Below are 22,484 nucleotides of genomic sequence, written 5' to 3' on the forward strand. Positions count from 1 at the left end.
TTTATGTGTGCAGACACAAATGCAGTCCTTGCACGTGGTACATAGCAGAGTCACACATTCTTTTTGAAAGATGTTGTAAATAAGGCATAGTAGAATAGAACGTTTTAAATATTAACTGTGCCCTTTATGCATGTATATTAAAGCAAGCAATAATGCTTCATTCTGCAGTTTAAGCAGGGCTGGAGGACTGTGAGTGTGAGTGGAGTTTTCTCTGAGAAAAAGGAAGGAGAGAGGACAGTGTTGATTCTCCCAGGTCTCTTTTTTCCCCCAAGGGTTGATGGAGGTCTCTGCTGGTCGGACAGGAGACTGCTGAACCGTGCCCACTTGCCCTTGGCATGGCGCATGTAGGTAGCACGTGGCAGCAGACGCCAGGGCTCGGTTCTGTACCTGGATGGAGTGTGGGGCTGTGTGTGTGTAAGACATTGAGAGAAGATGCATGGTTGAATACGTGCTGAAAGCTCGATTTAATTCACGTCATTAGGGCTTCGTCCATAAAACACTCCACACTCCACTCAGTGTTGTTTTGACAGGTTTTCATTTTTCATTTATTTTTATTTTTCTTATTTTCTTCTTATTATTATTTTTACTCCTTTGGAATAACAGGCTAATATGTAAAAGGCAATGGTTCTGGGAACTATCATGGGAACGGACGGATTTCACCCTTTCAACTGTCTGATGGTTTTATGAACAACTGTACGTTGGTAGGAAGCTCCTGTTCACATTTCACCTCCGTTGCTCACTTTCACTGATGTCTTAAGCTTTATTAATGACCTTCACATGCCCCAGACACCATTCCCCTTGCCCTTCCTCTGTAATCCTCTGTATTCTGCAGTATAGCAATGCTCGCAGGCAGGGAAATTGGACAGGGGCTGAGTAGACCTGACTACTCGGGCCATGCGTTCAATAGCCTTGGAAACAAATTGATTTTGGTTTCTAATTTTTTATACTCTTTGTTATAATAAAGATAAATAACCTCAGACCGTGTCTTCCATGATATGTCCTTTTTATCTGAGTGCTGTTTCCTTTAATCACCAACCCCCACCTCAAAAGCAAAAGTGGTTGATCCTCTTGTATGTAGATTTGTTGTGTAATTTCCATGTTGTTGACTGGAGAGCAGACAGCAATTTAGACTTAGTTAACTGAAACTAAAATCAGGCTTTCAGAATGGAAAGGAGTGGGAAGAGAGGGAGAGAGAAAACAAAAAAAAATGGCAGGCATCTTCTGACTCATTTCTTTCAGAAAAACGGGTGAGCCTGAACTGTACCAAACTATAAATATGGTAACTAGCGTCTAGCTAGCTAAACAACTAACCTATCTTAGCTACATTTGCGGTAATTTATAAAAGAACAAGTGAATAACGAAGCACAGGAATTTAATTCAGTTCAGCTGTTAGCACGAAGTTAGCCAGCCCAGCAACTAACTTGTAAAACGCACTTTTGTTAGCTAGCTGGGGTGTGTAAACTATTGTTCCCGGGGCGTAAATTCCAGTGTGATGGCCCCGCTTGCAGCACTCCAGCTCTTCTCCCTACAGCCTCATTGTGCTTCTTCATCCCTGCAGCCCACAGTTACCCCTCCGAACCAGTCCTGTCTGAGTCCGTTCCAGGTTTGGCTCGCCGCACTCTTTATGACATACACCTCCGAGTCATAATCCAACCAAAACCAGGAGCCCCCTCCTCCCAAGACCGGCCCCGTCTGTCTGCTTCGCCATCTGCCTTAATTCTAATGCAGGAGAGCAAGACCAGCAAACAAAACTCCCTGGCTGGCTATAGCTTTTTCTCTCTTTCTTGCTTTCCCCTCACTGTGCTACCCTACTCTCTCTCTCTCTCTCTCTCTCTCTCTCTCACTCTCTCTCTCTCTCTCTCTCTCTCTCTCTCTCTCTCTCTCTCTGTGTGTGTTTTTCCTTCCCCTTGCACTCTGTTTCATTCCCTCTCTCTCACTTTGTCTCTTTTCATCCCTCATTCCTGCACTTTTTTTTAACTTTGTGCTGTTTTAGAGGAATTGACTCCCAGTCAGATAAACAAGCGCTTCACACCTCTATCTTTAAGAGAACAGAGTGAGATGTTGGGTTTTGATTTGTTGCCGAACTGTTTCACTTTGAGGGGAATCGGATAAGGGATGTCTCGGTGTGGATCGAAGGGGGAAAAGCAGTGACCAGCTCCTTTATCTCCCCACCTCCTGATGCTGCTCTCACGTGTCAAGTGAGGTTATGGAAAAAGTGTTCCATTTCAAGGTGCTCAAAAATAGAAACCTGCTATCTCAAACGATCATTTATGACTTTGACTTTGAGACTGAAACAGTTACTATTAAATTAATTTTGGACCCCAGCTTGTTACTAGCAGGTTTAGGAGATTAGTAGGCAAATTCAGAAAGTAGTCATACAAATTTGTTTTTGGAACAGAAATAAACAGGAAAAAGAAGTAGTAAATAAACAGCCCATCTTTCCAAATGCAGATGAATCTCCAGTTTTTCCCCGAGCTCGTGTGTGCCCGCTCGATTAAGCTGTCTCTGGCGTGGACTGCAGACACTGGCTGCCTGTCTCAGCAAAGCGTCAGCTGCAAGGACAGCTCTGCTACCCGGCCCATAAACAAGCCCCCTCCCCATGTCCATCAAACCAATGGAGGATGACAGCCTCTCTCCCTGGCTGGACCTCCGGAGAGCTAGTCTGTGAAAAATGCTTTGCACTACTTCTTGTCTCGTCATGAGTTTCAGCTTCCTACTTTCTTACTTAATGGAATTGTATGTCGTACAGTGTGTATTATTAGCTGAGAGTTAACCATGGTGATGGGGTTAAGCCAGGGGTTCACTGCAACAGCTGTGCTAAGGAGCTAACTGTGCACAAATGCCTAACCTAGGAGGAAGGGCAGAGATGAGTGAAATGAGGCATCACTGATGACTTAGAAGTGTCATAATTGTATTTCCTCTACCCGCCCATTTTTAAAATGCCTAAATTCCCTATTGGCTGAAAGCAAACAACAAAATTTGAAATCAATTAGGTCTTTTAGTCTTTAGAATAACTCTTCCTCTCTCAATTAGCTGTGCAGACCACTTTCTGTCAGCCACACCGGGCAAATTGCCCTTGAGAGTTAGTTCGAACTAAACCACTAAAAATAGGAGAGCGAAGCAGCAACTTCTCACCAAAATGAAGAGTCCCATTTTATCGATGAGATGGCTTACCCATTGTTTCCTCCATAAATGTCAGTCCACAGAGTGATCTTAAGTGTTTCTATGTAAACGCATGCACTCGCCATTTGCCTGCTGTACCCTTTGTGCCAAATGCCTGGCTGGATGTCTTGCTGCTCGCTCCAGTGTGAAAGGTTGCAGGGCCCTTTGGCGGAATCCATTTGTGCTAAAGGTCTTCGGCAAGGGTCCAATGCGCTGCTGAGACAGCAGAGAGTAAAGGGACACATCCTCAACCTTTACCTCCACTATGGGCAGTGATCTCGCAGTTTTCACAGGGGATTGGAGAATGGGTGGGTTCATATGTTGCCAGTATTTGGAAATTAGTTAATTGTTCCTGCCTTCTTACCCTTTCATTATTTATGTATTTATTTTCAAATACATCTATTCTGTTTTCTTTGTTAATAGTGAAACATTCCATCACCCCATTTTTAAACACAATTTTGTGATTGACTCAAATGAACATTAACATTATAAATATCTCTGTGATGATGACACAACATATCCATTAGATGTCCAGTAAGGGTCTATAATAATATTAATGTGATTAACAAGGAAAATAAATTAGAAGTACTACTGCTTGATAATATAATAATATGCTGTTATAAGCATGTTTTCACACTTGTGTATAAGGTGAGCTTGTATAGCCAAAGCAACTTTTTAGTTAACAATATATTTTCTTGCTAACTTTAACAAGCTATCTATGTGTGAATTTAGAATTAGACTGTGATTAAAAGTCATGTTTGTGATAGGCAATCAACAGAATACTAGTTAAGGGAATAAAGACTTATAAATTATTATAGATCGTGTATGTCAAAACATTTTGAATTAATTTATGTAGTTTAACTGTAGTACTGTATTCAATTTTGGTATCAAAGTTGCAGCCTAGATGTTTCCTGCCTACTACATATGTAGCAATCTATTGTGAAAAACTATAATATTATAACAGGTTGGGAGGTACCAGAAATGACCCCTACCCCCACTAGGCTGAAACAAAACCTTTGGCTGTGCTCTGATAAGAACACCTTGGGTCACCACCCATACTGGTTTTCCATTAAATGTCCTTCTTTTTGATTGTCTGTTCCAGAAAACATATTGCATTTCCTGAGACAAAATGTACTTGTTTTTATTAGGTCTATTTTTTTAAGGAGCTATATCTAGCATCAGTCATGGTGTGTCCACTATCGTGCAATATGTTTTGTTATTACGTTGTGTACTGGCGTTTAATGGACTGTGCTGTGTGTGGTGTGGTGTGACACAGCCTGTTTCACATCCTGCCTGCCCTTCGCCAGAACTCACCAGTCTGCTAGCTACACAGGTCACTAACAATAAGGTAATGTTGGGTGCTTGCCAGATAAAAATCAACTCCTGCACTTGTCAGTTTTTAATTTATTTATTTTACGACCAAGGGTGGTGAAATGAATGAAAACAACAATGAGGAGAGCGTCTCTTGGCTTGTGTGCAGTACTTTATGCGGCATCTGTCTGACACCACCATCCTTGTAAATACCACTGAGTATTACCTACGGAGCAAAGACCTGAGATAGGTAGAAATCAGATTTAGGTACTGCGGCACTTGTTTTTGCATAGATGAGGAGAGAGCTAGAGTATTTTCAATCTTGCATTATAGAACATTGAGATATCTGGCGGTTAGATCATGAATGATTCCTTTGTACAAAAATGCTGAAGTAGTGGAGAGACCAGGGTAGAGCATGTAGTTTGCTGAAGAGCTGCATGTGTCAGGATCACCTCAAAGCCCTGTCCCTGCACTTCATCATCCAGCAGTTACATTGTTGCTAGGGCTTTGACACAAACTTCACCAACCTATTGGTAATGTCTGCCAGTTTGGTAATGTGGTAGAAGCAGTTTCTTCTGTGTGTTTATGCTCCAGCACTTGTTGTTCAGGACTGTTGGAAATGAGGTGCAAGCTGGTGTATGGCTAACAACTACAGGTCACTTCAGGACACCAAAAAGGGGATTTTGGATATTCTGCAGCCATCTGAAGCAAGGTTAAGGTGATTTGTGTTGGACAGCTGTGGTGATGCAAATGGATGGATGGCTGTTGCAAATGGATGGATGTTGGAATTCCAAAATACACAGTTTCAGTGCACATAGCACCCCAAAAAGTGGCAGAAAGTTTTTAAAATGTCATTATACAGGGAAATAATCACATGGTCTGTGTACTTTAGTATCACTTTGCCATCTTTTTGTTGTATATATTTTTTGAAAGTCTGCCAAAGGATCACATGTAAATGTAAAATGAGTAAAAGGTTGTATCTGGCACATACTCGCTTCCAGAAGTGAATGGAAAACCTTGCCTCGTATATTGCCATGAGTGTAAACATGCTCAGAGCCACAGAGGTGTTGCCACACCCCACTCCTCACATTCTTATCTCTTCAGGTGCCACAGCATTAAGTCAAAAGAGTAAGAAGGAGGCATAGATCAGGGGCATCTTGATGAGGGTGTCTTGGATGCCTGGGCATGTTCTCAACTCCCTCGTGAGAAGGGTTGGGATATTGGAACACAGCCAACAATGACATATCCCTCTCAACTCAGTTTGGCTGGTCTCAGTAGTAAAAAAAAGAAAAAAAAAATCAGTTTTTTGTATCCTTGATGGACTGACTATGTGACAGGTTATTTAGGCTGAGATTTACAGCTCGCCTGCTCAACTGTAAAATTAAGGGAAAAAAGCAGAACTCAATTTAAGCCATCACACCTCAGGGACGGTAATTAAAACCACATTATCACAAACAAAACAACTGGTTTGCTACTGCCATCAAATAGTGGCAGCCTCTCCCCCACTTTGACTAACGGTGGACAATGGAAATCAGAATTATTTCAAAGCCAAAGGCTCTCTTGCAGAGGAAATAATGGGTGACTCCCTCAGAGGAGGGGTTTATTCTCTGAAGACAATGCTTTAGTTTTGGGTGGAGGTGGGGAGAGGTTTTTTTTTCATATGTGTGTGTGAACACTGCATTTGCATCTCTGTTTGGCTTATTATGCAAAGTACATCAGTCTTCAAAGGTGCTTTGAGACAAGACAGATGCATGAGAGGGTGTTTTGGTGTGTTTTGAACATAAGTGGAGTAGCTTGGTGTCATTAGGTTCAAAGGGAAAGGAGCCAAGAAGAGTAACTACTATCTATCTTTCTCATTTATTAGGGGAAAAAGTGGAGTAGGCTTGTTTTAACTTGTATACTATCAGTCATCCTCTTAAATACAGTACATTGTGTTTGGCTTTTGTTGTTTTTTATTCCTTTTTAATAGAGGAAGTCTTCCTTCAGAAGACTTTCTGACCAGTCTATTGTATTCTAATACAAAATTCAGGGTTAATATGCAATTGATCATGCAGCACATGGTGAGACTGGCCTCCACATTTGCAATTCATCTTCAACATTTGCAAGGGATGACCTCCATAACAGCCGTGCTGCAGTTTAACGCTGTTGGCATGGGCCTGGAGCGCTTTGAGCGGGTGCTGGCCTACTGAGTGCCCTGGCCGTGTACGTTTGCTGAGGGCTGATCATCACCAGGAAGCCTGTAGCCAGATGGGCAGTTTATGGACTATTCTGGCACGGGTGGGTGGACTGGCGCTGGCCTGCACCCTGCCACATGTGCCTCTGCCACTGGTTGTGTGGCTTGCTTTTCCAGGGCCTGCTCTGTGACATTACTTCCTTCCCATTACTGCCCGTCAGCTTAAATTGGGTGAGCACACCAGATGGCGACTACGTGGCACGTGAAAGTCTGCCAATTGATATGATGGCCAAGCCAGATGCATGAGATCAATTTAGTGTGCACCACAAATGAGATAAGGCTGCAAGATGTTGTCATTCTTGATAAATTAACTTTTTTCTGCCATTAATAAATGTGTTTTTAGGGATGGTAAATGTAATTGGAAGTGTAGGAAATCTGGTGCAGTGCAATTAGTGGACCTTGCAAAAGATTTTATAGATATGATGCAAATTAAAACTTCTTCTCCAATGGTAATGCAGACCTGTTCTTTGGTTATGATTCCCCATCAACCTGTATTTGAAAGCAAGCTCTGCAAGCCTCAAAGGTACATTAACATTTGCATTTAGACTAATGAACAAAGCCTTCAGTAAAGAAGCAACATGGGTATTAAACTTCATGTGCTATATTCTCTGGTGCAAATTTACATCTGTAGTAACTCAACTAATTATCTAGAACCCGAATAGCCATCAGTGAGCATGCTCGAGTGAGTTTTGCTTTGCTTTGTCTCTCTGGCTCTGAACTTAATGTCGACGCTCTAGGAAAAAATCATTTATACTGCTGACTGCTCTCTCTAATTTGACAAAGCTGAGAGCGTTTAATTTCTCTTTTTCTGCAGTGATTTCTCAGATGACCTCTGCTGAAAACAGAGAGCATGTCCTCTGGTCGCCAGAAATAATACATTAAAAAAAACATCTGGGCTCAGCATGGGCTAAAATGTCAGTCTAACTTTCCCATAGCCTTCAGTGGAACAAAAGAACATAGGCAAAAGGGAAACTGTACAAGATCTCAAGTACAGGAGTTGATTTTGGAAAGGCCATCGAATATGCATGTTTGGGATTCAACAGTACTTCCTTACATCACTTAAGTGCAGTCAGATTTTGGACTGGAGCAATGGGCTAAAAATAGCATGTGACTTTGCAGTATTCTTTTAGCAGTGATTGTATTATGAGCGTACAAGTGATGTGACTCACACTATAAGCCCCAGTGGGGGGTGAGGCATAATGAAAAAATCTGCACACAAGTTGTTCTAATTTCCAATGAATTTAATCTGATTTTAACCTACTTCTGAAATAGCTCTTGAAAGGCACCTATATGGATCATTTTATAAAAGTTGATCAGAAGTGTAAAAGTCAGGCTTAATGAACAGATGTTTCAGTGTTTGGAACATGTATGAAATATGTTTTTTCAGGTTCTATAGGATCAACAGCTGCCTTTATGGTATCAGGATCTGGAAAATGCCATGTTGACTATGAGAGCAGCATTTCAAAATCTGCACAATACACGTTTATATCCTATGCACACATATAAAGGGGGCTGTGGACAGTACTTGGCTATTCTTATGCTAATCATGCAACATTGTTTAAGTGTAGGTGTGGCATCCCGGATAATCTTACATGTCTCTGGCAAGTTATTATCCTTCCTCTTTTCTCCCAAAACCCCCACTCCACCCCACCCCACCCCCACTCTCCACCGTGGCAACATGATCGGCCTCGGGGGGATTTGCCTGGGTGCCATTAACACAGAGCATCAGCCCCTGCCTCCACCAGTGCTCTGTCTGTCTTTCTTCTCCCAGGCTCATATTCAGGGCTATGATTTTACCATGCCTGTTCGCTTCCTCTTTTTGTCCTCCTCACTTTTCATTTGGTTCTGAATTCCAGCCTGTTCCTGGCTGTCTCGAAGGCACATTGCTCAACTGAATCTCTCTCTCTCTCTCTCTCTCTCTCTCTCTCTCTCTCTCTCTGTCTCTCTCTCTCTCTCTCTCTCTCTCTCTCTCTCTCTCTCTCTCTCTTTCTCTCACTCCCTGCCTTTTATTTTCGCTTGCAGTTCCGTTAATTAGTTTGGCCAAACAGCTTCCTTCCCAGGCCTTTCTCACTGCTAATCCCTCACTGTTACTGTTCCAGACCACTAGACCTGGCTGGGGTTTGCAGGCGGTTCGCTTTTTTAAATTAATGGAACTCCTCCATCTCCTTAATCCGCTGCGTCTCACGGTGCTCGGCTGCATAAATCTGTTTAATTCTGGGGCTGTTGCCGTGGTGTTTGGCACGGGGCTGGAAATGGCAAGCTCAGCCACGGCACTGCCACCTGCTTGGCCCCCAGTGCCTCTGCTGGCGTCTCCGCCTTCGCAGGCTGACCCTGCCTATGGGATCCACCCGCCCTGCCTATGGGATCCACCCGCTCTTCCCCGTCCCACACAGTGGCCCGAGATGACTTGCAAAACACTGGTGCTGTAAAACCTGGGGCTGCTCTCTTGTCTCAGGTCCCAAGTGGTCCTTCGAGCCAGAGGATCCATCTCGCTCCCATTTAAAGGAGGATTCCCTTTCATCTGTGATAACTTGAAACCGGATTTGGGCAGGGCTGGTCTGAGTGCTGCGCTGGCAGCGTCCCTTGCTGTCTTTGTTGATGGCATGGGACGTGCTTGTGGGGTGTCACATGGCCAGCGGCCGCTCTCAGATATGTCTGTGTTTAAACCAAGCCCCCCCAATTCCCCTGCTACCTGTGCACTAAATCATGATTCAAAGAGGGCTTTAATAGTGCAGCAAAGAGCCAATATGCATTTTTACCAGAGAGCAGTTTAAAGGAGAGAGCATGGGTAATGGTCAGCCAGAGGACTTGTATGTGAGCATGTGCGTGAGTGTGTGTGTGCGTGTATGATTTAGATTTAGCGGTTCACTCTCAGAGCCATGTTTGTAATATTTTATCATCACTAGATGTGCCAGAACACTGACCAATAAATCAACCTGCAACATGACTAAACAAAAGACTCCTTATAAACAAACCAAATCCTTTGCGCATGAGCATCATTTACACCGACATATCTGCAGTTGTAACACGTTTAACTAAACCATCTGAGTGAAGAAAATTCTTCACCAGACTCACCGTCAAAATTTGCTAGTCTTGGACTGACATATATTCAGCTTAGGGAAGATTAATTTAGTACACTGAACACGAGTCATCTCCATTCCTCTTTCTTCTCATTTTCTCCTCAACAAAATGGAGAGCTCTTGAGGGGAGCGTACTTATGCATTTTTTTTCTCAGGAGAATGAAAAATGCCTTGGGTGATGATCTCAGAACGACAGGGGGTGAGGTGGGGGTAGATGTTGGAGGCAGGGGGATGCAAAAGGCACAGGCTCGTCTCCTAATCCTTTAAAAGCTGCCATGAAATCTGCTGCCTCGCCTCTCCATGCCTGCCTCGATTGTAAAGGGGGTGTGGGGTTGAGTGTTCCAGCTTTTAATCCACTCTGATCCCACGGATGGGGATTTCTCCCTTTCCTCTTGTCATTCATCAAATATTATTCAAAGAATAACAACCAAGGACACAGATACTACTGCACAGCATAACAAAGTTAATAACTGGGTGATAGTTGTATTGGCAAGCTGCAGATTGAAAAGATTTTTCTGGCTTTCGTTTTTTCCCCCTGAATGCTAATGAATAGCATGCAAATGTTCAGTTGAGTGTTTTAGAATTTCAGTCTGTAAATAGGACAAGGGAAAATTAATCTTGTGTTGATTAAAATCTAATTTAAATTATTCATTATGCAGCATCTCATTACCTTATTCCAAATTGATTTAATCGGCAGTATGTGTGATGTTTGATTACCTTGTGCATAGTGCATACCTGTATTATAATTGTCCTTATGGTCATTCATGTCATTGTGACAAATCCTCTTTATCTATTAGGATGCAGCAGAATCCTAAATCAGAAATAGTGTTATGACTTCAAAACGCAATGACTCATTTCCCTCGTTTTTTACAGATGAATGATAACATCCTTACCCTTTTTAATGATTGTTTTACATTGTTAACAAGTGTAAGTGCATGGATTTGTTTTCTAAATGAACACTTCTTTATTGATGCTTTAAACTTATTCACTATGATGTGCTTGTGTTGTGCTTACAACACAGAATGAAGCGATCCAGGAGCAACTTCACCTCCCTTTGTGGGGAGCTGACTCTGCCAGACTGATTCTATAGATCAGAGCTCAAAAAATTCTAGCATTACCACTTATGCTTCCAACTTCATCAAATCAAGCTTACCAGAGAAGGACCTTACACAAACTGAGAGAAAGAAAGACCGGATCTGAGGAAATCACCAGTATTAACTCTGCTTTCATTAAAGAAGAACTGCATGACTGTAATGCTTTTTTCACAGCAACGTCTGCCCGATATAGAGCGAGACCGGAAACAAGGAGGTGTGAGTGGGGGGTGGAAACCCATCTCCAGATTTTCTTTGTTCAAATCATGCACAGTAATTTTCCCTCCATTTCAACCTCGATCAAAAGGCCCACCAGAGGATGGGTAACAGCGCTGTATCAGTCTGGCTCAGCTCGCCTGCAGACGTTGGGTGAACCTCCGGTAAGTGAGGTGGGACACTTTGAAGAGCGCCGTGGGGAGCGCCTATCCGTGGCTCTCACGCATCTGCTCTGCCGCTGCCTCCGCCTGGCTGCTGCCTCCATCTCTGCTGGAGCTGAGGAGGCGAGCCTCATGTTCCAGGTTTTGATTGGGGTGGGTTAGAGGAACCCCCCTCCACTGTCCCTGATGAGAACGTGGACTCCCTCAGCCTGACAATTACAATTACTCTGCTTTCGACCAGCTTGCTTGCTTTAGTAGTCAAGGGTATAAGTACTCCTGAAACTCAGGAGAGTGATTGGAGCTAAGGTGGGATTTTTTTCCTCCATTGGCTTTGATGCCAATGCCAAGTGAAAACCAAATAAGGAGAATAAATGAAGATGATGTATGAATGGCACCTATGTTATGGCTTGGCCTGTAACTCTGCAGTGGAGTGCACCTCAACAATATGGACAAAGGCTTGTGTGTTTGTTCTGGCATATCAAGCAAGCCAAGTGGTTTCAATTGCTACTTACCACAACTGCATTAGGTGGATGTGTAGGCCTACTTTACACATTTAGCCTAGGATTAACGGAATATGCATAGCTGGTTTCATAAAGTATGAGACAACAATCCTGCACAGCTGCCCATGAAAAACTGCATTCAACTGTAAGGCTATGAAGCGAATTGGTGATTCTGTGATTCAATTCTTCAGTGTTCGTGGCACATTTGATTCTGTGTGATAAACCAAAAGTGGCTTAAAATAAGTACCATGGTCTGCCCCTATTTACATTTCCAGCCCATTTCATAAACTGATATCTAGGACTCCCTTCAGTCACGGCGTTCCCTCAGAGCCATTTTGTAATTATGTAATGTAGCTATGGAGCGTTGGCTGTGAGCCAGGCCTTGTAATAAAATGTATGCTCCACTCCCGCATCCCGCCTTTTGCAGACTCTTTTTTTCTTTTTTCTTGTAGCTGTAAACCATGTTCAGAAGGAGATCAATACGCTCTCCGATAGAGCGACTAATGCATTTGCCGCTGATGCTGCTCGCTGTGGCGGCAGCAGACATGGCCGTGCAGAGTGTTTATTATACACCATCGCAATGAAAGGTTCGAGAAGGGAGGGGGGAGTCAGTCGAATGCGCGTGTCCAGCTGGGAGGAGCGTTGTGGAAAGAGGGGTATAAACAACCCAGGATCGCCTCTTTGTGCATCTTCAATAACCAGAGATATGGGCTTTAGTTCTCTCGTTGATGTGCTCGAGATAACTGCAACTTGGGATTTTTCCCTCCTGCCGATAAATTACTTCAAAATGGTGGGCTTGTAACCCTTCCACGCTGCATGCTTGATTAAAATCTTGCTAGTAATACACAGCCCGATCTTTAAACAGGACACCACGTTGCCACATCTCTACCTAATCCCAACCTTCAAACTATCAAAATGCTAATATAGTCTTTCTCCTTGAAAGGCCAAGGTTTTTTAATCTAATTTTCCTCCTGCTAAAAAAGACTTTTTTTTTTGAGTAGCAGTGGGGATCAATAGATCAGTGAAGCTCAAAATATATTAGCTTACAAGTTGAAGGCAATTGGGACTAGGAGGTGTAAAGAATAGCATGCCCTCTTATCCCTGCTGGATCCAAGTCGATAGACACACAAAAGAAGTGCCCGAAAATAAACTCCATTAGCGGTCCCTATTAGCATGCTATTAGTGCTTTTACTTTCTGCTGAGTTGCATTCGTAAGAAGGGCAGCAAACATGTTAGGTGCTTTGTCGCGGTGCAATCAAAATGCAGAATATTATTGAAAACGAGAAAGTTAATAGTACCTTACAAATAAGGAATTCCACTATTACCATACTTTTAGTTCGGTGCAGCTGAAAATGGAACTGTTTGCTATGGATATACTGTATCACTTGCTCTTAGAGGTTACCAGCTGTCTAGACTTTCTAGATAAGATGGAGAAAAAAGCTGGCATTGTCTTGACTTGCAATGACTAAAAGATATAAACAAATCAATAATCTAATTCTAAGGCATTCTTGAGACAGGCATTCTCCAGCTGGTGCAAAATATAATTGTCAATTGCACTGTTGTGTGCTGCTAAGGGCTAAGGTTTTTTTCTTTTTCTTTCTTTTTTCTGGAGCGGGCAATCTTAGGCTGTGCAGCTACCATATGGACAGGCCTTCAGTGGTCTGTAGTACGCCAGTGCGCTCTGTATACAGGGAGAAATGAGGAGTGAGGATTGCTGGATAGCCAGATACATTTCTGCTTTCCAGAATGAAAAAAAAGGTTTTGCCTTTATTTGAGCTTCACTTGAATTCTGTTAAACTCTTTTTGGGTTGTGCAGTTCAGCCTCTTCAGTACACTACATTTTTCTAGGCCAGATTCCAGAGTTCCCCCTGACAATGGTCCTTGGTTCTTCTATTGCAAGGCTTTCAGTTTTTTGTTTAATTGTCTTTTCCCTTATCAAAACAGGGTTTCACTCTCTTCAGTGCATTCTGTTGCCGTGCTCCAGGCATTAGCCACAGCAGGCCAGCCTTGTGCTTCTCTCTAGCATGCGGCTTTTGCTGGAGCATAGCACCTAAGACCAGCCATTGATAATCTCAGCACTGTTTGCCCAGGTGTCCTGCTCCGAGGTTCCACTTCACAGAAAACTGTCTCATCCTCTCCCCTCTCTCTCTCCCTCTCTCTCGTTCTTGGAACTTTCTCTCTCTCATAGCTTTCTCTCTTCTCTCTGTCTCTCACTCTTTCTCTCACTTGCTGTCCCTCTCACCCGCCGGCAGCACAAATCGATGAGCTCTGTCAGGGAGAGGGGTGCAGACTTGACGATTTCTAGCCCCGCACTGGTGATCGCACTGATCCGCTGGGCCTCGGGACACCGCTGCTTATCCCGCGGTTCTGCCAAATGAAATCTGAAATTGAACTTGGAGAGGCTCCTGTGAAAAGTAGCATTGCTTGATGGGTGGGAGGGAGCTAGTTCCTTAGGATCCTGATTGGCAGAAAAGGTGCATACGCATGGCTTCATTTGCTCCACGCTTCTCGGCTTGTGTTGATGACGATGTGTAACTTTAATAATGACCCATTTAATTAAGCAAAAGCCATATTTTCATAGAAAAGTTATTCTTGTAATCATAAATCTAACTCCAACATCAACATTGCTTCATGGTACATTTGTTAACATAGCATCTGAACATTGAGCAGAAGTAGAAATATCAACAGGTGTCACACTCTTTCTGTAACTCAGCATGCTCTGTGTCTAGAAGGTTCTTTGGTATTGCTGTCTATACTGTCCTGTTATCTCCTGTTGCTTTTTCTCAGAGTTTTAGCCATCTCTTTAGAGGCAGAGAGAGAGCATGACTGCCTGTGCTGATGGAATATTTCCCCCCTGTGTGTAGTCCGGGAGCTTGCGAGGAGGAAGCCATGAACGTGGCCTGCCTGTAATGGATTGCACTGCTAATGTGCAATGAAAGGAGCGGGCAACTGGGAATAGAGCCTTAACAACTCTGTCAGCCCTGTGACCAAGGCACATGCTCACCCAGGCCCGTCTCTGCTGCCAACACCACCCCTGGGTCTCTCCTCCACCCACCGCCAGGTGGACTGTAAGCTAACTGGACCTTTCCAGTTAGTCACCCGCCAAGCAGCACACACCAGTTGAGATACTCATGTAAACTTGCCCATGCACAGAGATGAAATTCAGTGGACACACACTCACACACTGGCTGTCAGTACGCATGGTACAGGGAAAGGCATAAGAAGGAATGTAGGCTGTGAGCTCAGACTTAGGTTGTTCACCAGTGGGGGTCTCGTGGACGATCCCTGATTACAGGCAGTGGAGGTGAGAGGAGCCAGTTGTGGGAAGGGTAAAGGTGTACACTCACACAGGCTGTACTGGAGACAGCACCCAGAAACATACACAGAAAGAAGTCTGCGAGTTAAGTGTCAGCATTGCTCTGCATCAGGGAATCCTCCGAGGTGAGAGAATTTCTTTACATGTGCACATTTTAACTTTCAGGGCAGGGCTGCTCTTTTATTCTTTCTGTCTGTCTGTGTGTCTATCTATCTGCCACTCTCCTTCCATTATTCTATCTTAGTTCTACTGTTCTCTGTAATTCTATACAAATTTGCAATACGCTTTGTTTGGTTAGATTTTTGTTTTCTTTTTTGTTTTGTTTTGAATTTTGCTCATGCACCATGCTGCTTCCGCACTGCCTGTGATTTATAGGTCCATGCTCATTGGTTCATCAAAACAACAGCTGTTGTCTTCCTGCAGAGTTTGCAGCCACAGACATATTTAGTGCGCATGTCACAGGGCACGAAGTCTGGCCGTGTTCAGGAGCCACGCTTCTGGAGCTCAGCCCAGTCCACCGCCGGGCACAACCACCCAGCTGTTACCCATGCTTTCATGCTTAGCTGTATTTATAGATGATGCCCTACAGACAAACACACTCGTAAACAAGTCTCACCCCTCCTGTAGGTCATGGCCATTTCGTTGATATGGTTTAGCAAGTGGACAATCACAACAATATGATGGTACATTAGGGAGGGCTGTTGGCATAGCTCCACCCACCCGTGGAAACAGTGAGACGGCAGTGGATCTATGTGTTTGGAGAAGCATCTGAAAACCGAACGAACTGTTGTCAAGTCTGAAACCAGAGAGAGAGAGGAAGAGACATAGAGAGAAGGGGGAGGGAGAGAGAGATACAGAGCAGGAGATGAAGAGAGAGAGAGAGAGAGAGAGAGAGAGAGAGAGAGAGAGAGAGAGAGAGAAATTAGGCAGTCCTAGATCCAGTTCCTCATGGCAGATGTCCACCCAGGGATACGGAGCTGATGAAGAAATAGATAATTATATTTTATTAAGTCATAGATCAGAGGGACTGCCTCCCACGATTCCTCCCTGTGTCTGCTGAGGGTGAGGAGGTCTACCAGCATTGAGGTGCAGACACATTGAAGAGGACCCTAACAATCATAAGCACTGTTGCCCTCCACGTGTTCCTCCCAGCAACCTGATCAAACATCCCTCCACTCCCGATTGGGTGTGCCCCCCCAGTGTGTGATCATATGGGCATTCCAACAGAAGGACAGAATTCATCAACATTAGACAACACTGGCATATCCACCATGCCGTTTGGAACTATATTTCTCCCAGTTGCGCAGTGGATGCATAAATCTGGGCTTGGGTCCAGTGGTACAGGCAGACTGTCCGGTCTGCATTCTGTTTATCAACAGACAGCTTGATTCACTGCCTCCCTGACCCAAAAAACTCTTGCATTTACATTGCTATTTTCAACTTCACAGTCATTTTATTATAGTGAATGAATGTAAACACCACTGTGATTACACACACACACACACACACACACACACACACACACACACACACACACACACACACGCACACGCACACGCACACACACACACACACACACACATGCATATCCACCCACATAGGCTGCTTATAGAGGGCAAAAAGCATCCTGTGTGCATCTTGCTGTGGGATGCATGCTTATTTAGCCTTCCAGTAATGTTGGGACAGGCTGGACTGGTCTTTCAGCATGCAGGGTAGCCAGGCAGGATCCCGCCCTTGGAGAATTCAAGAACCCGTTAATAGAGGCTGTATTTTAAGGGCCTTGTGCAGACTGAGTAAATAGATGTGACTCTGAACTGTGAGCCCTGAGCTCCTTTACAGATTGTGGTTCGTGGCTGGACAGATGCCCCCTCAGTAACTCATTTAGAGAGGCTGCAGAGTGTGGATAAACATGAGGGGCTGGGGGGCGACTCACAGGCCACCCGCATTCAACAGGTTCAATGGGGTAAATGAGGCTCATTATGGGAGGTTGATAGGTTACATGAGTTGGCCAAATAGATGAGTTAGATGAGCCGGTTAAGATGGAATTGACATGTAGGTGATGGGTCAGTCATCAGCTAATTCATCTGTTGAAGGGCTCTAAATTGTTTTCCTTAAAATAATTACTGTGCCCTTTATTGCTGCAAGAATATCCATTACTCATATCAATGTACAGTTGATAGTGTTTTAGTCACAAAGTGTTTTACATATTTATCAAAAGGGTCTGTGCAGAGTTACTAAATCCTGTTTTAAAGCTTAGGCTAATTGATTACAGGGAAGTGAATAGGAAAGAAATAAAAGAGGTATTAACTGACAGCTCATGCTTGATTGTTTCTGGTTAAGTTGGCTCTGTGTGCTCCTGGAACTGGTTGCATTGATGGCATTAAACCTAAACTAGAGGCATGGGCTAGACAAGGCCAGGAGACTTTCTCTGGTCCTGTTCCCAGCATGCTTTAGGGGAACAGAGCATATCTGTACTAAAGGGGCCTGGACCGCCTGCAGACTTGCTCTGTTTGCTTTGGTTTGATACACTCAGGAAGGTCGAGAGGTCAGCTCTGGAGACATGACCCATGTTTGGCTAGGGTGTGGAACAGGTCCACTCCTGCCTACAGAATCCAGATGGCTGGAAACCTCCCCCTTTCCCAGCAGAGCTCAAAGCAGCCACGCATGCATGCTCACGTACCCACAGGCTCACATGTGAAAGAGCACAGTGACATACACACGCGTGCCACAGACAGGTGTTGAAAGAGACCCCTGGAGTCAGAGAACTACTGCTTCATTGATTGGAGCTCTTTGTTCTCCCGCAGACCTGTGCTGAGTAGTTTGACCACAGTGGTTGCATGGCAGGCAGGTCTTGACAGCACTCAGGCTGTCTGTTTGAATGCACTGCATATAGGGCCACTTCACAGTGTGCCTTTGTCACTCTGCTGCTAATCTGAGACATCGCTGATAGGATGCGAATGATGGGGAGAATTAGTGTCAGGAGGAGTCCAGGAAGCAAACTTTAATTACAGGAGATGGGCTTCTGTGCATGCGTGCATACGCACGTGTATGTGTGTGTGTGTGTGGGGGGGGGGGGGTTTCGGGGGTGTGTGTTGTGGACAATTTGAGCTTTGGCTGAAAATTGATTAAAATTATAGCTTTGGATCTCTGTTTTCTGCTCACATAAAACCTAATTATGTAAGAAGATTTTTAGGCTGAGGACACAAACACTTATCGTGGTCTTGTTCCTCAATGCAATTATCAAGAGCTTTGTTCATAAGGCCTCCAGTATTTTACTTTGAATCATTTATTCGTATATGCTGATTTACAACAAGAAAGATGAATAACTGTGGCTTGGTGATAGCATTGTGTCATAGAGTGTCACATTAATTGACTCATTTCAAACCCCCAGGGGACTCAGAAGGGCTGTTTTTAAAGTCACATGAAGTTCCAGTTTAAGCTGTGTATTTTATAGCACCTCAGGTGGGATTGCTGAGGAAACTCTTCAGAAGAATTCCTAATCAAAGCTTTTGCCTTGTAACCCGTGGCAGGAGGTGGCCTCTACTCAGCTGTGAGACTAAACAACAGGTCCACTACCATACCCTCCCACTGCACCCCACCCTTAATACATGACTGCTATTAGGCCATGCACATTAAACCTTAAACTTCATATCCTTTAAAGCAGATGGATTCATAATGGATAATGCTTTAGCACATTTTGAAACACTCTTAAGGAAAAGTGGGGGGGGGAGTAAGTGAGGCTTTTAGGATTTCTGCAGGTGTGTCCATCAGTGGCATGATGGGTCCTGATCGAGGTGGGATTCTTTTTTGTGATACTTCATACCCTCTCTTGGCAAGATTCCTCCTTGAATTTCCAATTTAAATGCAAATTGTACAGGACATCACAAAGAACCTGAGAAGAGAGAGAGAAATTCATTCCACAGCTCCAATGAATTATATATTTTAATTAACCACAGAGTGAAACGCATATTCAACACTGAAGCCATAAATAAAAAATGAATAAATAAATATGGAAGTAGATAAAGGGGAGAGAAATGGTTCTCAATTGGCTGATATTATTATAACTTCCACATTGCCATAGGGTGTCATTAGGAAAAACAGATTCCAAGCTGTCAGATATCAAACTTATTGTTCTAGAGTTTAATAGGCTAAATGCTACTTACAGACGAGGAGAAGGGATGGAATTCTAAAGCAGTGACGGGGTGCAATTTGAATGTCACTGCTGTCAGTGCATCTCTTGTCTGCCAAGCAGGAATGGGCACGAAGTGTCAATCAATGGCTATCCTTACGTACTTTGCAAAATGATAGGCTTGAAACTTTCTGGACAACATAAAGAGAATGTGAGCTATGGTGGTAAATTGAAAATATCAAGGAAAGCCGCATGTAGTGTTTTTAATCCTTAAAAATAGGCTATTTTGAGATTGGTCAGTCATACCAATCTCTACCAGAGCACCAGAGACAAACTATAAAAATGTATTTTATCATCTTACACAAGTATAAAGAAATACCACTGACAAACTTACTTATATCGACCTTAAAAAAGATTACAGAGATATGACATTTCATCTATTTTAATATACCATATTTCAAACTAAATAAGTCTATAGACGAAGACTATATGTACACCATGTGTTTAATGAATACGGAATGATAAATCAGGGCTGAATCCAGCTTGGTGCTAAAAGACAAACACATAAATTGAGCACAAGCAGACACAAATTCAGGTCTGATAAGTTGCTGACCAAAAGCTAAACATCCTCCATATTAACTGTGTGGACACATAAAAGCACCAGACAAATATTATGTTTGTCACACTCACTTTTTTTTCAATTCTAAGCCAAAAGAGTTTTTTTCTTTTTCGCAAAAAGAAAAAAAAAAAAACATGTGAAGTGAAAGGCTCTTTGAAATTAGCGAGCCAATGTTGTGATAAGATTCCTACTCAAATACCCTCAGCATGTTAGACTTTAATGCATTACTGCATTATAATTTCCTGTTTAATGAATAACTACCACTGGGTTCAAGGGAGACAATTAAACCAGTGCAAAAAGTATATTAGTCTTCTGCTTACATTCCCTCCCATGGCTTACTTTGTGTTTTTTAACTGGGGAAAAACGTTTTTCTTGCCTCATATATTGCATTATATGTCTGCTTATGAACAGAAAAGGTTCATCTGTGTGTTGTTTTAACTGTAGGATCCTTTTAATGTCTGAGATGCTGGAGATAATCAGGGAGATGAATTGATATAGGGTCTCTGGGAAGGGTTGTTTTTGGTCTGGGCTTCAAATGCTTGCAAGGAACAGATCTACAGTAAGGCGATGGGGAGGGGCATGGAACTATATGGGAAGAAAGTAGCAAAAGATAGACAGAGTAAAAGGGAGAAATAGGGAGAGGGAGACAGAGAGAGTCAGGGGCATTGTGAGAGGGGCTTCAGGATTTGGAGGAAGTGAAGCTGTCTGAGCAGGAATGGACCTCTTGTCTGTAGTACTGCCCAGAAGTATCCATGCACAGAGGCTGGCATTGTCTACGGCCTTCACTGTTGCGGTCTGTCTGGCTGCCTGTCTCTCTGTCTCTGTACCCTAAGGCCAGAGAAGAGGAGGCTAATGGCAGGTCACTTTTTGTCTCTGTTGGCCCTTTAAAGCCACGTGTTTGCGTGTGTGTGCGTGCACGAGTGCATTTGAGTGTGTATGGAGTCAGTGCTCCCAGCAGCCACTGATTCTCCAGATCAGCTGCTGTAAGATGATAGATAGATAGATAGATAGATAGATAGATAGATAGATAGATAGATAGATAGATAGATAGATAGATAGATAGATAGATAGATAGATAGATAGATAGATAGATAGATAGATAGATAGATAGATAGATAGATAGATAAGGGAAAAGGGGAGAAGAAGGGAGAAACAGAGAGAAAGGAAAGGAGGAAGAACAGAGGAGGGCGGGGGACGAGGAGACTCTCACACACAGTGCAAGGAGGAGAGCATGAGATGAAGAGAGAGAGCAGGACGGAGAGAGGAAACTCCTGTTCATTTGGCATCATTGCTGCTGTGTTTTTCTCTGAGCTGGCCGGAAACTTACCATTGCCCCTCTGTGTGTGTGTCTGCAGATGGCCAACATTGTGACGTCGTTTTGCTGTGTGGTGCTTGCAGCTGTGGTAGTGGTGTATGCCCAGCGACGCAGCCAGCAAGGTAAGCCCCACCCCCCACTCTACTTCCACTCGACACATACTACTTCTCGCACTTACTTCCTCCATCTCATACTACGGGTGCTCAAGGCAGTAACACTGTTTTGCTTTTTGCTCTGATGTCATGTCCTCTCTTTTACCATGACTCTTTGTGTTCTTTCTCTCTCTATTTCTCCCTTTCTTCCACTATGCCCCTCTCGCTGCATTCTTCTGGCAAAAACAGAGGTGTTACAGTGTGAGCTATGGTCAGTCTGATATTATCTAACTGTAGGGCAGAGTGTATATGGGTTGTAGAGAGATAGCCAATCAAAGGTTTAAACTTAGTGCACCAGACCAATGTGCACCAAGTTCATGATGGGGGTGAGGGGGTGCTATATAGTGAAGTATACCCACGATAGTGAGAAAACATGAACATTCTGAGGTTTTAGGGGCAATTCAATGGTCCCCATATGGATTTTAGATACCTAAATGTAGCTTTTATTAGAAAAATAACAGATCTTTTGGTTATTGAGGTTAAGGTTAAGGTTAGGTTTAGGTGTAGAAATTATGTTATTTACATGTCAGTGGAAATGCCCCATGAAAACAGTAACACTAGACTCTGTCTCCCTCTCCCTCTTCCTCTGTGTGTGTGTGTGTGTGTGTGTGTGTGTGTGTGTGTGTGCGCGTGTGTGTGTGTGTGTGTGTGTGTGTGTGTAAGAGAGAGAGAGAGAGAGAGAGAGAGAGAGAGAAAAAGATCATGTTGTCTGTGACAGCATCTCACATGATTGCATGAAAAACCAGTGAGTTGCTTTTTCGTGGAGAACTGATGACACTTCAAATTGAATAAATGATCTATGGAAGTAGAAGAGCAGAGCTTGGACATACACATAATATGGTGATGAAAATCCATATAACAGTACCTAAGCAATTACTATTTTATTTATCAGAACAGCACAAGCATTTTAATTTGTCTCTTATCTTATAAAGTTACAGAATGATAAAAATTAATTATAAAAAGATTAATTAAGACATAAATGTGAGTGTCTACCAAAAACCCTGTTATAACTAGTTGTGTTTCATATGAGATATTTCCTAACAGAACTGGAGATACTTGTCCCAGTGTTAAGGAAATTGATTTCTGTTGCCTCTATCTTCATTTATTTGCATGTCCTGGACTAATTAGTTCTAGATACACAAATAAATCAATTAGGGCAGCTTAAATGTTCCCAGGCAATCATTTTGCTTAGAACTGCT

At 43.3% G+C, this 22,484-nt stretch overlaps 1 protein-coding gene across 2 annotated transcripts in view; it reads left to right on the forward strand.

Moving 5' to 3' along the window:
• cntfr (ciliary neurotrophic factor receptor) overlaps positions 1-22,484 on the forward strand; it is a 106,083-nt gene that overhangs the window by 19,594 nt on the left and 64,005 nt on the right. The window contains exons 1-2 of one of the 2 annotated variants that reach the window (XM_027010376.2): positions 15,026-15,195; positions 21,174-21,255. In XM_027010376.2, coding sequence (XP_026866177.1) covers positions 21,174-21,255 — 82 coding nt within the window. In that variant the 5' untranslated portion in view covers positions 15,026-15,195. Of the gene's footprint in view, positions 1-15,025; positions 15,196-21,173; positions 21,256-22,484 lie in introns of those variants that run through there. The other variant, XM_027010375.2, reaches the window with a different exon arrangement.

Source organism: Electrophorus electricus, chromosome 17 (genome assembly GCF_013358815.1).
Source record: "Electrophorus electricus isolate fEleEle1 chromosome 17, fEleEle1.pri, whole genome shotgun sequence".
Classification (NCBI taxonomy): Eukaryota; Metazoa; Chordata; class Actinopteri; order Gymnotiformes; family Gymnotidae; genus Electrophorus; species Electrophorus electricus.